Raw genomic sequence first — 18,338 nt, 5'->3', positions numbered from 1 at the left:
TGACATTTTGCTGTTACTTTTTCTTCCTTCTTATGATAACCGGATGATCTTAAGGGTAACTTAGAGCCTACAATTAAGTTGACAATTAAAATGCATCTAATTACGCACAAAACATTATAAAACAATCAAAAAAACGAAATGAAAAACAAATATAAATACATTTATTAAACAAGTCTTGTAAGGCCGAGTAAAACAAGTGTAACACAATGAGATGAAACAAAAAAGTGTAAAAAGAGGTTGAAATACAGTTGAATTTGAGAGGCTACCATATTAAATAATTATGAGTTAATTTTCGAGTTAATGATGAGACAACAGCAACAAATGCTAACACCAATAAAATTAAAAACCAACAGTTTAGTTAACCAAATCATTAACCATTTGACAAAGTAAACACATTTTGTCAAACCTGAGACTTGGAAGACACTGCAATCTGTTGAAAATGAGCTTGAGATTACAATTAGAGGATAAAGCATATGATTAAACAATAAGCATAATTATTGACCATTAACCATCAAAGCCACTCTTGATCCTGTCAATGATTGCTCTCTGTTTTGATTAACTTTTGAGGTAAATTAGTGAGGCCAGTTTTGCAAACATTGGTAATGATGTTTGTCGATGATTGCCATACAATTAGTGGATAACTTGAAGTGAGATTTATAATGTTGCTCCAATATGTATAAACCAAAAGTAATGGATATAAAGTGATGATTACAGTTGATCAATTTGTTTCACTGGTTAACATTGCCTGTTGATTGCTTGATTGGGTAGGTGTGAATTGAATTGCATTGGTACATTTACTTTGCTCGTTCCATAACTGCGAACCGATCAACAGGTTAAGCATCTCATTATGATTTAAACTGGTTTAGGAAGAAGCAGCAAGAGCAAGGAAAAAATGTAAACCGATGAAATGGTTATGGTGTTTTTTTTCACCAAGAAATGACGATTGAATCGATTAAACTCATGTTGAGATTGGTAAGGGTGAAACAGTTTGCCTGATGATGATGATTATAACGATCATCAGGATGGTGTTGATAGTGATGCGTCAAATTTTCCAATCAAATGTTATTCCTTAATTTCAATTGTAACAGTTTACTTAATGTTTTCACTTGAATTTACTTCCATTTTTTCCTTTTGATTGCGATTTCTTTACCATCCAGGAAATCATTGATTATTATATCATTATCATAGATGAATCTGCAAATGGTTAATATTGATATCAATGATTGACTCTGAACTTTGATTAATCTGTTTAGATGAAAATAAGAAGAAAATTTGAAATTACTTTTAAATATCGATTACAATTCAACTGTTGATTGGACCAAATTCAACTCACCTTTAATTGAAAATTAAATTTTCTTCAAATTCTATATGTTAAGTGATTTATGATAAACCAATCAATACACAAAATGGTTCAAATCATTGATCAGTTATTTGTCCAAACTGTTGATTATAAGGTCAATTGAAAAGTTAATCATTTCAATTTATAACTCAATAACAATTGTTGCTCTTTAAACTCTATTAATTCAACTTTATGGTTGATTAAAAATTTAATTAGAAAACATGAAAAGATATTTTTTTCTAATGAAAATTTCATTTCATCTAATCTGAATTCATTACAATAATTTGTAATTTTGCATCAATAGTGAAAATTGATCAAAAATTAAATATCAACAGTTGTAACAAATAAATTGATATTTGTTGGAAGAGTCGTAAATTGAAAGATAATTTGATTGAGACAATTTTATGCTTCATTGTCATCATATTTTTTCATATTAGTAGTCATTTAATTAACTATTATCATCATTTCCTATTCAATTTCCAACATAATTATTAGCATTAATGACATTATATTAGTAGTATGATTAACGCTATTAAGGAAGTCTGGTTAAGATGTAAAGAGTTAATCAAATTTTGCTTTACTCTTCAACTTCATTGTCTGTTACCTAAAACAAGTAAATTAAACATTCAATCAATTCATTATCAGCTTGTGATACAATTAAACAATTGTTCAATGAATCAACACTTATAATACAGTTAACTCGTTTAAACATTCAAATCGTTTCATTTTCGCACAATTACGCTTATCTGTGGCTTTACAGGCAAACAGCAAAATTGATTGGATTAAATGAAACTTGAATGAAACTGTTAAAAGACAGTCAACTGAAAATATTGAATTAAACTTGAATTTGATAATTCATATTGTCCTGGTAACAATTAAAGTCTGTAAAAGAGAAAAATTCAATATTAGAAATGAAAGAAATGAAAATTAAATGTATTGTCATTTTTAAAGCTTTTTTATCAATTCTCACCTGTACTTGACCACGAATTGATTCACTTAATTCAGCTTATTCCTGCTGTGCCTACTATTGTCAACAATTAACTTTCAATTGTCCAACATCAACAACAACATAGGCTTGAGTGTTTAAAATAATGGAACCAGTAAATCAAATATTATCCAAATTGATTGGTAATTGTTTTGGATTGGAAGGCAACGTAAAGAACCAAATTGGACACAGGTCAACCAACCATTATCAATTAATCACCCCCAAAATAATAACCATCAATAGTCGATAAATTGTGAAGTTTTCCAATTAAATCTAGAAATTGATGAAAAGAAAAGAGAAAAAAAGTAAAAGTTGTTTAAATGTCAAAATATTGATTGAAATTGAAGTTGCCCTTCATTTGAATGGAAAGTGTTAAAATGAAATTAACCGAATTTCATTGGAAAATCAAGATAATCTAATACTTTCACTCACACATGACCTCATTCTGACCTTTTCACTTTCTTCATCTGTTTCTTCATCATAATCAAAATATTCAGCATATCTCGAGTCTCCTCCTTTGCCAGGCTTAAAATGCTTTCTTATAATCGCAATTCAACTTTCATCCAAAAACTTTCCCCTCTACTGTGTTGTTTTTTTTCATCATCATGACTCTGGAGGAGTCCTCACCAGGTAAGGAGGTTTCCTTCATCATGCAATGTCCATCACTATATAAGCACCACATTCAACTCTCTAACTGGACAGTTGTCGATCAGTTTCGTTTTTTTCACGTAGTACGAAGTATTACTTCCTTCTTCCTTCCGTTACCATTTTGCTGTTTTAACAACCATCATCACCACTGAATTTCATTGACCATCAAGACAGCAACCAACGAGTATTCCTAGTTTACGTTAACACCATTGTGATCCACCAAATTAGTCCATTTTCCTGTTTTGTGTCCCATTAATCACTGTTTATCAAACTATCACCATCATGCTCAAGGTAATATTGAAAATAATGACCATAAGTTTCAACGACTTCTTGATGACTTACAGTGATTAGTTTTTGGTTTCTTCAATTTGTCCTTTAACATCGCAGCTTCTACCACCAAAGACATCTTGGATTAATTTGATATTTTATTCTTTTCCTTTTAATTCCAACAGGAACTCATCGGAATTACCTTGATAACTATAGTAACAGCTTCACCAGCTTACTATGGCTATACTCCTGCACCTAAGTATTCACCAACTCCAAAGGATTCCTATGCTATCCCTACTCCATCATACACTCATCATAAGCAATCTTATTCCGAGCCAACCTATGTGAGTAAAAAGAGAAACAAATCAGTTAACTAAATGAATAAATCACAATTTTACTTACATTGAGTATTTTTGTTTTATAATAAACATGTTTAATTGATTGTTTGTCCAGCATCGCCATCTTACGAAGAAAAAAGGATTAATTAGATAAGAAAGGTTTAGTCTCTTTGTTTTCAAATGAAGAAAGGGATATTAACCTCGTAAAACCGTTTCTTTGTTAAAACCATTTAACCCAGTTCTTTTACCCATGATATTCATTTTTTGACAATGTGAAAGCTTATGTTAACGAGTAATAATAACCTGTTGTTAGTGTTAAATCATCCATGATTAATGATTGTGATGACAATTGTCTTTCTTTCCTTGTTTCTCACTAATTCAACAACTATGAACTTAATGTAATCTCTTTTGTCTAAACTTTTTGTTTCACTTATGTTACACTTAAAACCAGGAAAACAATGGTTACCCTTACAGTTTCGGCTATGATATTGATGATGGTTATGGAAACAACAATCACCGTATGGAAGAAGGTAAGAGTTGAAAAAATATATTATTTTCTTGGTTGATTCCTAAATGATTTTTGCTTTCTGTTTCAGGTGATGAACATGGTAATAAGCGAGGCTCCTACGGTTACACTGATGCTTATGGAGTTTACCGTAAAGTAGATTATATTGCCGATGATTATGGGTTTAGAGCAACCGTAACCACAAATGAACCAGGAACAGCCAACTCAGATCCTGCTGATGTTAAAATGTACTCAAAGGAACCACCAGCAACAAGTTCGCCCTCACCAGCACCAGTTTATGCCGCACCAGCATATCTGACACCTTCTTATGCTCCAAGCTATGGATACAAGCCATATTCATCTTACTCATCTAAACCCAGTTATTACGAGGAATACAAACGACCCTATGAATATCACAATTATTAGAGTTAATCAACCATCATTTCAATTGTTTTCATAGGATAAATGAGAAAGTAACATTATTTGACAATCAAACATTTTTTACTTTTCTTTTCCTCTCTGTATCATTATTATTAATCTATTTTAATAACATTATTTATCGATAAGAAAATGAAACAAGTGATTAATTTCTCATTTACTTTTCAATTTTCAGTAGTGAACAATGTTTGAACAATCAATTTACGATCAACTTTAACAATTTTCTCCATCATCACACCATCATCACTGGCAATTTATTGATGATCGCTCAATCAAATATAATTATCAAATGTTTCCAATCATTACTAATGATTAAGGTATCCCAACATGACAGTCTCACAACTGACAATAATCTAAACACAAGCCAAGATCATTTTTCGTCTTTCACCACAAAATCAATCTACTCTCAATTATGATTAGAGTCATTAGCTTACCATCATAATCATCATTTAAATTTAAATTTTAATAGTATCTGTTTAAACCAAGGATTACTTGAGATATAACAATAATATCTAACCGCTCAATCAGAATCAGAATAGATTATTCAACTTTAAAATTTTTCCTCGCTAGATAATCGTTCAATCAGTCCAAAATGAGCCCTTATCGACTTTATTCAAATTGTAATCAAAAAAAGTTTACTCAGATTCAGATTGATTTACTGAATCAATTGACACAAAGTATTTGAAAAGTGAAATCGCTCTTTGCTTTCTCATCTACCTTATAGTTTATTAATAATTATATTCTTGCAAAGTGTTAAATAATGTCTTTTAAATTGTTCAATTAATAGTTAATGATAGTCAATGTTTGTTGAAATGAAATTAACTCAACCATTTATACGCAACTGTATTACAGACTTAAGTCTACAAGTTTTAGTTAGCATAAATAATCGTACAAACCTTTTCAAATGTTAACACTATTACCATTATTAAGTCTTTGATTATCATTATTATAGTTATTATTACAGTTTAGATTCACTTATTTCATGATTATAATTTTGTTTACTTTTACAATTTTAAACAATCAACAGTCTTGCAAGACTATAATGTCAAAGGATGTAACTGTTTGGTTCCATTGGATGATAATGATTGTCATCTATTTGATTGTTGTATTACAATATTATTAACGGTGCAACATTGCATCGAATAGCGCATTTGACTTTTACTTTTCAGCTTTTCAGCTTTTTTCACCTTTATCAAAAGCACCTTAACTAGCCAAAAATTGCTTAAAATTTTCACTAAATTTGATGGTCTTTTTAATCAACAATCTGTGTTAACACTGCTTTTTGTTGGAACCAGCCATTAAATTATAATCAATCAATTTACAACAATAAATTTTGATATTTTCCAATTTCTCATCTTTTTTGGCCTTTATCCTTTATCTTAACTTGTATTGCGAATCAATTGTTTTAAAATCAAATCACCTTCAATTCTTTGAGACTTCAACTGTAATAAAGGATGATGTTAATTGTCATTGTCTTCTTCCTCCCCATAAACAATAAAAAAGCGTTGATTCAATTTTAACTGTTCATCACAATAATGTAATAAACAACAAATGAACCTAATCATTGGCAATGAAGTGAGAGCAAAATGAAAAAGGTCCTTTAAGAGTCACCAGCAAGTTGAAGCATTGAAATTCTGTGTATTAAACCATAGTACCTCGAAAACCTGCAAGGAAATGGAAAAATTTACTAATTATTGATCCTCACTCTTGACTGATAATCATTTTTAGAGTCAAAATTTGAATAATAACAATTGAATGTTAAATTAAGGAAGAATTGGTTTAACCTATCAACAAGGTTACGCCAAGTACTTGAGCTTAGCAAAGCCAAGTCACCAAAAAAGCATTTAACCATCAAGTTAATTACCAACAAAGCACACAAAACTCATTCATAAATGGCAGACACACAAATACTCTTATTGGCACTTGTTAGGCAAAGCAATGAGCGAAATGCAAATACACAAATAAAAAGAGACACCAAAAGAAGAAGACAAACAAAAAAAAACGCCAACCAAAAGACAAGAAAGGTTGTATAAACTGTCTCAACAGATGCACACAACCATAATATCAACAGGATAGATGCGATAAAGATGATGAACCTGACAACCTTGAAAATCACCCAAAAAACACCGATGCATAACTCAAATTGATAACCTGTATTGTTGAACAGGTAAAATATAGCAAATGAAAAAAAAGTAGAAGCACTGAAAAAAAGGTAAACAGCAAAACAGAAAAAAATGAAGCAAGATTTTGCTTTTTTTGGGGGTTGACCCCATGATAACCTTGCACGAAGGCAAACCAAGGTGAGATGAGAGAGCAAATGAAAGCATCCAAATTAAAATAATGAAATTAATGAAGTCGATTCCAACGAATAATAATGATGTTCAAAAGGTCGATACAAAAAACCGATTTTTTGCTTAAATTTTGAGTAACCTTAACAACCAGATGGATTCACCATTAGCCATTAAGAAGCGCCGAGGTAAAAGAAGCGCAAAAAACAAACGCTTTTCATCAACAGTTCAATAAACTTCAGAAGCTGGCGTTTTTTTTTCGCCTCAATCATTATTACCGTAAATTATTGTCATTACTATTATTATTATATATTGTGATGGTTTATAATCATTTATCCAGCCAAAAACGATTAAGCCTTTAAATTTCAAGGTTAACCTTAGCTAAACATTACTGATCCAAGATTAAAGATTAAGACAATTTTTTATCCGGAAAAGCGTAAAAAAATGTTGCTTCCTAACAATTTGCTTTCAAAAATCAACTCTCTAATTATCATTATTTAATCACATTATTGGTTTATTTTTAACTCAAGTGGAACCAACAAATTGGTTTAAATCACGTTCCAGAAGCGATCTTTTATTGAAATAAAAAGCAAACCAAAAAAGCTGTTAAACATCATAATCAGTGCCTACAAGTCGAGATGAGCTGTGTTTGGTTCGCTTTTGGTTTCCCTCAACACACTAAATGTAACAATTTGAAACCGCGTTTTTACATGAAAAATCAATATTATAATTAACAGACAAACAAAACAGATTTAATAATAATAGCAATTTATAAATCATATTTCTAATTGATATCAAATTATTGAATGTACAAGATGAAGGCTTCTTTGGTTTACTTTTACGGCAAAAATGTGGTCCAATCCATCGATATAAGTGTCAATTTGTCGAGTAAACCATTTTGAATAGGAAATTGAATTGTAAAGGAACAGCGAAAAGTGTGAATTTTAATCAAATGAAGATGACAATGAATTATGATTAGTGATTAGAATTGGTTCAATGTTATGTGCCTTTTGGATCGCATTTTGGACACTTAACCAAACCAGTGGCATTACATTGAGAACAGCGCAATGTAATCGAATCCGAAGTGAAATGATGAATCAACGATTTCTTGGATCCATTACAGGTGTTGCACGGGATGAAGCGAGCATTGCCACAACAAGGGCAAACTTGAAAGTATCGAGCCGAAGCCGAGGCCGGAATCTTGTAGCTTTCCAAAATTTCCAACAATTTACCAGATTCGTTGAGCTTCTCAACCAGTTCAACGCCCTGCAAGACAATCAATGGAAACAAATTAATAAAAGCAACAATCAACAATTAAAAAGCAATGAAAATGTAAATGAAACATTTGTAAATCATTAATTGTTAGTCTTGACCCATCAACGAAAATCATTACTTTGTTAACTGATTCCAATTGAAACAGGATCTTAATGTTATGCTCACAATTTATTGCCGGTAAAATGTTGTTTCACTGATACATCAATTAAAACAGGACTCGGCTTATTATTTAAAGTTAATTTAACGTTGATAGAGTTCGATATTAATCAAGTTTAGTCATTAAGTAATCAGTTGATTTGATCAAGAGTTGTGAGCCAAAATAAAGCACAGTTTTTCAAGTTTTTAGCCTCACAATTTATTATTATAACTGTATTTGTGCAAACTTTTTTTCAACTCATTTCCAGTTTATTTTAAGTCATTATATTTGTATAATAATAAGCAATAATAATATTATTAAGGTTTTTAAAAAAAGAAGCAAAAGTTGCCCATTTTTAGGTCACTTTGCTTTACATCAAGACAACGTTCAGGCTAAACGTCCGTTTGGCTCAATTGATTTAATCTTTGATTTTTGGCTAATCAGTGTTAATCAATGTTAATAAAAATATGAATTTAAATTTTTGGGTGAAATGGAAATTAAGTTTATTAACATTTTTTAAATGGTCAACTTGGTAGGACTAAAGATGGTTAAAGTGAAACAATTTTAAGGTGAATTGGTTCAACTTGGACTTCAATTTAAAATGAAAATCTTTATTTTTCATCTAATGTAGCAATTAAGATTAAGGTAAACTTGATTGTGATATTGATTTTCAATGTTTTCCAAGATTTCATCTTGTTCACTAGAAAATTTCTGGCCAAAAACTTGTTTATACTCTTTCATGAAATTGTGTTAATAGAGGTTAGGTGATTACATTGAATGGGTTTACTTGAGCAAAATTGTTCAACACTTAATTGATTTACAGGTGATTAGAGATGAAAGAGTTGAAAGACAACAAAAAAAATAAATGAAAAGGCAGAAAAAATGTTGATTATTATGATGATCAATTGAAGATGAAAATGCACTAAAAATAGGCTCCATTGTGTGTAACATTTGATGGGAAAAGTGACTTGCTTAGGTTTAAAAGTTGGAGTCTTTGGCCTAACAAAATTTGCTGACTTTGAAATCATGACAATTTTAATAATGAAAAGATGAGAAAGAAGTGAAAAAATGTGAAAAATTTTACGTGAAAAGGGTCGCATTGCATGGTAAACTTGATCCGGCCCGAGTCACTTGTTTAGGTTGAAGGATTGAAGTTGCTCTGCCTAACAAGATTCGACTGACTTCGAAAATTATGAAAATTTAAATTATGAAAATGAAGATGAAGGTGAAGAGCAAGAAGCTAAATGTTACTTGCGAAAAGGCTGATTATATGGTAAAGTTGATGCAGCCAGAGTCACTTGTTTAGGTTGGAGGATTGAACTTGCTTGGCCTGAGATTTACTTGGTGATGAAAAGTGGATTAGATGAACATGAGTGCAACAAAATAAAAAGAGCAAAAAATGATAAAGCTCAAGATAAAAGGATGAAAAAATTGTAATCAATGGTGCTTTTTTTGGACTCTAATACAAGCTGTCAGTTCTAATCAATCTTTCAGGTCAGTTTATTGATGAGTCAATTTCAAGTCATATATATCATCAATTTGTTAGCCTTTGCAGTCCATTATGTACAAAGTAATCAACTTCATCATCAACATCAACATCTCATCAACAACAACAACAAAAAAATTGATATAATCATCAACATGAAGTTAACATTTGTTACCTGTGTGACCTCAATTAACTGTAACGGCATCAAGGGCACACAATCAACTTCTCACTTTGATACCTTAAAATACTCATTATCGTCTTACGTATCCTCATCAACCTTATCATCACCTTAATTTACTTTATTGTTATATTCCATAAATATTACCTGAGAATAAAGTTGGAAAGTGGAAAGATGCGAATAAAGTTAAATTAAAATTATTAGACTAATTATGAGGTAAAGAAACAAAAAGGTTGTAATAAATGGAAAAGGGTTAAACCGTTTCTCTCCTTTAAATGGGAAACAAAAGAATTGCCCAAATGTAATCAACTTTCATTATCAATCTGGACAAACGAACGATTAGGAGTTTCATTTCAGTGAAAGGCTGTGAATCAGATGCAATTACAAGAGCAATTATTCAAATATGAACATTATGATCAAAGCAAATAAGATCAAGTCAACATTGATAAAACTATTTGATACACAAATGATGCCAACGATATGATGCTCAAGATTATCATTGAAGCTTAAAATTGCAAGTTTAATTCATTTCTTCAAACTAAAACATTTCAAATGTTGAATTGTATGCTTTAGAAGCATAAAAATTGCATTGATTTACAAGCGAAAAATGAACAATTTTTGACCGAAAAAGATCGAAAAGGAATGAAATGAAATCAATTATTGAAGCACTACCCAGTTGACGGTCACTTTTAGGTCAGTGAATCGATAGTCTTAATTTTTGATCAGACAAACTGCTTCTTTAAAGTGAAAAGTAGCAAAATTTAGAGTTAATTTAATATTCATTGAGAACGGCTACTCTTTAATGCCTGAACTTTCGTTTCACATCAGATGGTTAATTTGTTCATTTTACTGTAAATATTATTGACAAAGTTTGGTAAAAATTTCAAGGGTCGAAAGGTACTCAAAACTGTTTATTTTCAATGGAAATTCTTTCGTGCTAATGAGAAATGTGTCATCAATTTGACTATTTGTGTGTCAACGAAATGAGCTGCTTTTTCATAGTTTTATGCATGCATGATTACAGTCAGGGTCAAGTGTTCAACACTGTGAAGTGTTTCAGTTTTAACCCGAAACTATTTAAAGACACTTAATTCTGCCAAATTAAGTGAAAAAAACTGCTCAAAACTCAGACGAATAAATTTCACTGCAAAACTGAAAGAAAAAGTTTCAAGATTAACTGAACAGAAAATGGCGGAATCGCGAAATGCTTAAAATCCATCGATATTACAATTTGACAACAAAAGCAATTTGATATTCAATAGTCGAATAAAATTTCTGAACATTTTTGAAAGCGAAGAGTGAGAATCAATCATCGCAAACTATCATTAAATCATCAAATTTTCTCGCTTGTTGATTGATCGATCAAAAATGATCAAAAGAACATCATTTCCATCAAATGGCGCTATTTGATAATCAAACAAGTTTCGATGAAAATGCCGCTATTTTCAACCAATAATCTTAAAAATCGAAACTTTGATCAACATGAAAATCTCACTTCAAGTTAAGGAAATGATTTTCAAAAGTATCAAGCGAATCACAAAAATCTCGAGTTCTAACTGCAAGTTGCATTTCCGTCTAAAGTGTTTAAGATTATTGTTTAAACAGCAATGTTTTTCATCTAAATAACCCAATAACTGATTTTGAATGTCAAGTGCGCTAAAAGAGCAACACAACAAAAAGTATTTTTTTATTGAAAAACATCACTTTGCTGAGGTAAAAAGCGTTTACAGTAAAGTTGTAATTTCCGCCGTTAGTTTGTTACCTTTTTGGCCCTTGATTTTTCGGCCACAATACAATTCAATTCATTGTTTTGTTCAATTTTGTTTTGTCAAAATTTTGACCTTTTCCTATTCCACTCTCATCCAAGTAAAGCACTGATTTTACAATTAATTTTACACTTCCTCATCATTGTTGTGTCGCTATAACGGTAACGGTAAAAATACATTTTCACTGGACTGTAAGCAAGTGAACAAGTAAAAAGGGAAACAATTTTTGTATTAATATTTATCAACTTTTTTCAACCATTAACCATACAATTAAACAATGGCAACTTTTATTTTTTGTTTCGACAAGTTCAATATTGAGTTAAAGTGGTCATCTTTTGAGTCTCAGACCAACTTGATCGCCATCAATAATTGAATTCAATTTTCGATGCCATTGAAAGACGATTCGAATGAATACAGAAAAAAATGAATTAATGTCTTCCTTTTCAATCAATAAAAAGGAGGACCTGCAAATGAATAGGGAAAATCACCTCTTAGGATATTTTTATCAAATGAACTTTTTTGAATGTAATTTTTTATGCTGATTCCGAATATTTATTTCTTTTTTTGCTCCAACAACGCATTCGAAAGGAAAGTTGATATTATGATTCAAAGGTTGCATTTTTAGCACGTTAAAAGAGGTCGCTAAGCCAGTCGATTCTATTCGTGATCTATGTTATCAAGGATGCTGAATAATATAGTGAAGGTTTGACCACTGAAAAAATCGCCCAACACGGTCAAAATTGCAAAAAACATATTAAATTATCGGTTTATTAGTAACCTTTTAAACATAATGAAGATGCCGTCTAAACCAGCTAAATCTTGACATAATCAATGTAAGCAAGCATGCTGAATAATATAGTGAAGGTTTGGTTCCTGAAAAAATAGCCAAACAGGGTTAAAATTGTAAAAAACTGAATTTGAACAGGCATTAATAAGCGTCTTTTTGAAAATAGAAGAGGCCGTCTAAACCAGCTGATTCTTGGCAAAATAAATGTAATTGAGCATAGCAAATAATATGGTGTTAGTTAAGTCCCTGAAAAAATAGCCAAACAGGGTGCTGCATTGACATTTAGTAAAATTTAACGAAATCCAGTTTTCTGCAATTTTCAATCTGTTTGGCTATTTTTTCAAAGCTGCAACCACCACTAGATTATTCAGCATACTCAATTACACTGATTTTGTCAAAATTTAGCTGGTTTAGACGGCCTCTTCATTATTTTCAAAAAGACGCTTATTCAAATTCAGTTTTTTACAATTTTAACCCTGTTTGGCTATTTTTTCAGGAACCAAACCTTCACTATATTATTCAGTATGCTTGCTTACATTGATTATGTCAAGATTTAGCTGGTTTAGACGACATCTTCATTATGTTTAAAAGGTCACTAATACTATGTGATATCTAAATATTTTGGCCGATATCTCAGAAATTATGCATGCTATAAAAAAATAGATTTGATTTTTGAAATTAGCATTAAATTTTGTGTCTGATAATCAACATTTCAAAAAAAATCGAGAACAGGAGATTTTGCAGGTCCTCCTTCACTTCAATTTTACTTCATTTACAACCAAATGTTGACCCAATTTTTTAAACATCGACAATCGCTATTATTAAATGCATAAATTGATACTCTAATTACGGGTAAACTTTTTGTTTCCCAAATTTACATGATGATTTAACCGAAAACTTGGAATCGAATCGAAAACTGACAGAAAACTTAAATTTAACTCTTTAACCTTTTTGTTAAACCCTCAACACTTTATTATGTGTTGTATTGATAAAGGAGTGTTTCATTTGCAATTTATTACAAAATATAATTTGTTCATTTCTTGAGGCTATCTTCAGGTTTCCATTAATTTTTTTCATGCTTTTCTTGTTCGATGGTTTCATCCTGATTGTAATGCACATCTCAACGAGTCTTGAATGTCAAGACTTTCACAGAGTCAGTGTAAAAGCTGCTCATCATTATCCAAAAATATTGATTATTGAATTGCAAGAAAAACAAACGCTTTTTCAATTGTTTCTGAAGTCATTTTGTTTCAAAACTCGACGAATTTCAAAAAGTAAAATCTTGAATGAGATTAAGTGACAACCAACTTACCCCTAAATATTTACCTTCAACAAATAGTGAAGGTATCCTAAGTTGGCCCAGTCTTTCGATAAGTTCATCTCTAAAGTCTCCGTTTATATAAACATCACGTTCTTCGTACATGATTAAATTTTGGTACAAAATGTTGCGCATAACTCGACAATTTTCAAAGGTTGACCGAACAATTCCCAATGTCGTTGAGTAAAGGACGCATTTGTTTTTCTCCTCTTTTTGGTAGTTTCGAGTTTTCGTTTCCTGTGTCAAAGAAAAATGGAAATATTGAAATCGAAACAAATCTGGGACACAAAAGATCAAAAGCCATAAGAAAATTGGCTGAAAAAACTTTGACAAAAGCTGTGACAAGGTTCAAGTTTCTAGACGATAGACTGTCAGACTTTTCAAAGTAAACTGAGTTCGATCAAAATTGAACGAGTTTCAAACTTAATCTGACTTTTCTGGAATCGAAACTTGACATTGGCCGTTCTATTGATAAAACTCACCAAATTAGTGATAATCTCGTAGTAACTTTGGATACTTTGACGGACACAATGTTTAATTCCTCTAACACTCCCGGAAGGTCCTTTAATTGTTACACCGGTTAACAAATTATTTTCAGAAAAACCTTCATCTTCTGACTCTATTGTTGGTGAACTTGAAGTATTGTTTGATGATGGACCATTGATGTGGATTAGCGTAATCATTGTTGTTACACAAAAGTAAAATTATCAAGTAAAAAGATCTCAAACAGAAATCACAAAGCACTGAACAGCAAAAGATCGACACAGAAATATGAGTGTTGAACGATTGAAACACAATTGTAATCCAAAGAGCAAATAAATTAGAAACAATTTTTAATCGACTTTACATTCAAATATTTGGTTAATATTTAAATACTCTCACATTATTAAATATAAATCAATTGAAGGTATTAACGGTAAAAAATGGTTAACTTAAAAACTCAACCAACTCATGTTTTGAGAAAGCTTAGCACAAGTGAACTGACATCTCATTTTTTTCAACTTACAGCACAACATGTTTTAAGCCTTGAATTTGGTTAACTTTTGGCTCCATCTAATGGCGACGGCGAAACAAACAAAAATGTGATTGGATTCATTTTTTTAGAGTTGATTTTTTCTGTCAGCCACTGAATTGTAAAGACTGAGAAGTGAACCAATTTGCCTTCTGACTCTTCGTTGCATGAGATTCTGGAATACTGATGTCTATTGACTTATAATTTATACATAATATTAACAACTCCATGAGAAGATTTACAGCTTGCTCGGATAGAGCCGCATAGTTTTACTCATTTCTGAAGAATGATCAAAATTTTGAATTACCAGTTTTTTAGGAAACACTGAATTATCGATTACAAATCGTTCGCGAGCAACAAATTGAAAAGAGATTAAAAGAAATCAGTGCATATAGTCCATCGACATTAGTATTTCTCGATTTCTGAATCAGTCGAAAATCCAAATGAAATTGGAATCATTCAACGCCAAAATTAAAATGGATCAATTTTCATTATCCAAAATTGCAAAAATTATCCAATGAAACATAGCAAGTCGCTAATCCGTAACATTGTGTTTAGCACACAAAATTGTTATTCAAAACATCTCTTGAATGTACCTAATGCTAAGCTCATTAGGATCTTCATTCAATAAATAAAACAATAAATAAATGAAAACCGAAGCTCAGAGAAATTCATATACTGAGCACAAAAAAGGCCACTTTTCAAACCATTCGACATAGTGACCAATTTTCAGCCAGAGACAATGATGCGAGATTAATGAAAAGAGTGATAAGTTCAGCAGTGGGGTGAGCACTTTTTGAAGATGGACACTTTTTCATTCTAGATCGTGGCTTCAGGGGCTGCTTTTCGTTTCTGATACAGCAAGCTTTTAAACCTTTTATGCCACAAGGTACCCCGGGCGTGCTAAAATTACCACAGTAGCTGCTAACGTATGCAAAAAGTATGCAAGGTCAGATGTGTTGTGAAACAAGCCAGGCGAACTATGAGCAGCAGTGTATTCATCATCGCAGTTTTGTATTATGCTAAGCTTGGATAGCAACAAAACACTTCAAAACAGCAAAACATCTAATCGATTTCGTGTAAAGTTTACCGAAATAGACGAGTATGGATCTGATAAGGATCTTTTGTATACTTAGACTTTTTTTTGTAATTCAGAATCAGTGTTTCATTAATAAATTGTAAATTCGGTAAAGCAAAATAGCTGTTTTCTTTATTTTTCATTACTTTATCAAGTTATTTCAGCAACTATCTGCCGCAACAAAAAACCAATTCATGATCAGCGTGTTGGATTGCATGCTTTGTTTTACGTAAAAATTTAAGTTATTATCTCGAGAACGGCTTTGAATATCAAAAAAGGGTTTACACTATGTTTGTAATGCTATTTTACATTTAAAAAATTCAGTTTCAAAAAAAATCTATTTCCAAGCATTTTGCCCTATTCTTGCAGTCCTCACCCTTAAGATCGATTTTCGGATAATAAGAAATAAGAAATATTTCTAAAAAACTTTATCATCCATTTATCCCGTTTTAAACGTTCAAAAATTCACAAGACTACGCGCGAAATCTTCGAACTCCGAGCAAAGTTTTTCTTTCTTTGATTATTAATAATTTATCAATCAGGAAAAATGATTTGAAAAGTCAAGAACTAATTGTCAGGCGTGGCATTCAAATAATTTTGCGTTTTCATAATTTAAACTTGTAAATGAAACAGTTTTGATAAAATTTAAATACTTTACCAGAAAGGATTGATATCATTATTCAAATCAGCTTGAATAAAGGTCATTAAATTGATTGCTGTTAAACCATCAGATGGAGCCAAAACATTACCAATGCTAAAGCAAATTGTAATGTAACATACAAAAATATAAGATTTGAGGTGATTTGCGCAAATCTGCCAGAAACATGGTTATTCAAGTGTACATTCACAGAGTTCAAGTTTTCAGTTCAGTATTTGGTAACAATACTGTCAATACTGTTACTTGGTTCAATATTAATTTGTTTAAATAAGTTTCCAATAATTCACAGTGCCTATCAATAACCATGGAACTATCAGCAACATCAACATTACCCAAATCACCAAATTCACCATCAACAACATCATCAGCTTCATCACCTTTATCATCTTTATCACTTTCACCATTTCCATTATCTTCATCAACTTCATCAAACTCATCAATCTCATCAAGCTCATCTTTATCATTCTTCTCATTATACTTATTGATTTTGTTCTGAATAAGTCAAGAAATAAGTGAAAACAAGGAAAAGGCAATAAGTTGACTGTGTTATTGAAGACCAAAGATGACTTGCTTGACCAGTAACCTGATTAAATGGATTATCTTTTTAAGTTTTTTTGTGTTCCACTGTTTGAGTAAAAATGTTCGAACCCCGCAAACCCTTTACACGGCCGGATTTTTTCCACTTAACTATAAAATACCAGAAGGATCAATAGGCCGAGGTGTGATGCCAGCAGTGAACCTTGCCCTTAAACATATCAATGCCGATCCAAGCATTCTCTCAGGTTATACACTCGACATTGTGCCCAAAGACACTGAGGTAAGGCGAAACTTACTGTTCAATATTTATCGATAAAGTGTCTAAAGATGAAAAGAGAAATTTGCTTTTTTCCGAATTCCATTACGAAAGTTTTATTGAACCGTAATCATAACCATCAACATAATCACTATCATTATCGTCTTATTTAATATGTTTTATTAGAAACTGTTGGTTCAAAGTAAATCTTGTTTAATAACATTTTCGCTGATTCAGTGATTGATAGTGATAAAGTGACTAAGACAGGAGATGAAACGAGAAGCGCAAAATAGGCAAAACTAAGAATGTGATTGAGGCAGAATTGAGTAAAAATATTTTTCTGTCATTTCGTACCAAAAACAGGGATTGGCTGGGAGTGAAAAAGAAAAGCAAAAATCAATATTAGTAAAAATCAGGCTTGCATATTATTGACTTATGAAGAAAAAACTTATTTATCATTTTGATCATTCAAACAAAAACACCGGCAACAACAACAAGAGCAAGAAATGAGCAAATAAAATAGCATTACCATGTTCAGGGAGTGAAGAAACTCCAACGAGAAGGAAACATGGAAAATGAGACAAAAAATATTGCTCCTTCAATAATGGAAATTGATGGAAAATTTCAGCGAAAAATTTTTAAACATTTTTTCTTCTCTTTTCAATGAAAAGTTCAATTAAAGCATCGAATCATTGGAAACTTAGGAAATGAGAAACTCGGAGAAATTAAGAAAAAAAATTTTTTGTTTCAATGAATTTCACAAAATGAAATTGATGAGAAGAGAAGGAAAAATTTTTTTCTTCTCCTATTTCATGAGATTCTAAAATTACTGAAATCATTTCAACTTGGTGAACCATTTAATTGTTGAAAATGATGAGAGTTGATCTTCAAAGGAATATCACATTTGCTCAGTTACTTTCTACTTTTCCCTCCCAATCATGATAGGAATGTATCAATTCTGGTTCATAATTTTTCCTCCACTTTTTTTATACTTTCATTGATACGCTCTGATAATTTCACCATCAACATTGAACAAAAAATGA

General features: G+C 31.2%; 3 protein-coding genes and 1 long non-coding RNA gene across 12 annotated transcripts in view; 2 read left to right on the top strand and 2 right to left on the bottom strand.

The window, feature by feature from the left end:
- Window positions 1-144: 144 nt before the first annotated feature.
- Window positions 145-6,936, bottom strand: LOC107363756 (uncharacterized). Of its 8 annotated transcripts, none has more exons than XR_016198937.1 (8): window positions 6,305-6,936; window positions 3,778-6,184; window positions 3,642-3,701; window positions 2,775-3,579; window positions 2,310-2,597; window positions 1,944-2,221; window positions 1,334-1,440; window positions 145-1,245 (listed from the first exon to the last, which is right to left on the bottom strand). It is a non-coding gene; the product is annotated as an uncharacterized LOC107363756 (long non-coding RNA). The 8 variants fall into 8 exon arrangements; XR_016198936.1 differs by having other exon boundaries at window positions 6,385-6,936; XR_016198938.1 differs by having other exon boundaries at window positions 6,530-6,936.
- LOC107363755 (cuticle protein 16.8) lies at window positions 3,032-4,688 on the top strand. Its single transcript, XM_015931026.3, has 4 exons — window positions 3,032-3,263; window positions 3,425-3,583; window positions 4,029-4,107; window positions 4,174-4,688. The coding sequence occupies exons 1-4, from the start codon at window positions 3,255-3,257 to the stop codon at window positions 4,506-4,508; spliced, it is 582 nt and encodes a 193-aa protein (XP_015786512.1). The 5' UTR covers window positions 3,032-3,254; the 3' UTR covers window positions 4,509-4,688.
- Window positions 6,937-7,538: 602 nt separating the features above from the next.
- LOC107363490 (glutaredoxin domain-containing cysteine-rich protein CG31559-like) lies at window positions 7,539-14,799 on the bottom strand. The gene is made up of 3 exons (XM_015930723.3): window positions 14,237-14,799; window positions 13,749-13,991; window positions 7,539-8,074 (listed from the first exon to the last, which is right to left on the bottom strand). The coding sequence occupies exons 1-3, from the start codon at window positions 14,435-14,437 to the stop codon at window positions 7,808-7,810; spliced, it is 711 nt and encodes a 236-aa protein (XP_015786209.2). The 5' UTR covers window positions 14,438-14,799; the 3' UTR covers window positions 7,539-7,807.
- Window positions 14,800-16,692: 1,893 nt separating this feature from the next.
- The window catches only part of LOC107363639 (gamma-aminobutyric acid type B receptor subunit 2-like), a 77,307-nt gene continuing 75,661 nt past the window's right edge, over window positions 16,693-18,338 (top strand). For both annotated transcript variants that reach the window (XM_089267984.1, XM_089267983.1), the window contains exon 1: window positions 16,693-17,319. In XM_089267984.1, coding sequence (XP_089124110.1) covers window positions 17,065-17,319 — 255 coding nt within the window. In that variant the 5' untranslated portion in view covers window positions 16,693-17,064. The remainder of the gene's footprint in view (window positions 17,320-18,338) is intronic.

Source organism: Tetranychus urticae, chromosome 2 (genome assembly GCF_039701765.1).
Source record: "Tetranychus urticae isolate SD_2017Ah chromosome 2, NJAU_TeUrti_SD_1.0, whole genome shotgun sequence".
Taxonomy (NCBI): domain Eukaryota; kingdom Metazoa; phylum Arthropoda; class Arachnida; order Trombidiformes; family Tetranychidae; genus Tetranychus; species Tetranychus urticae.
This window is presented reverse-complemented; position numbering and strand designations above follow the sequence as displayed.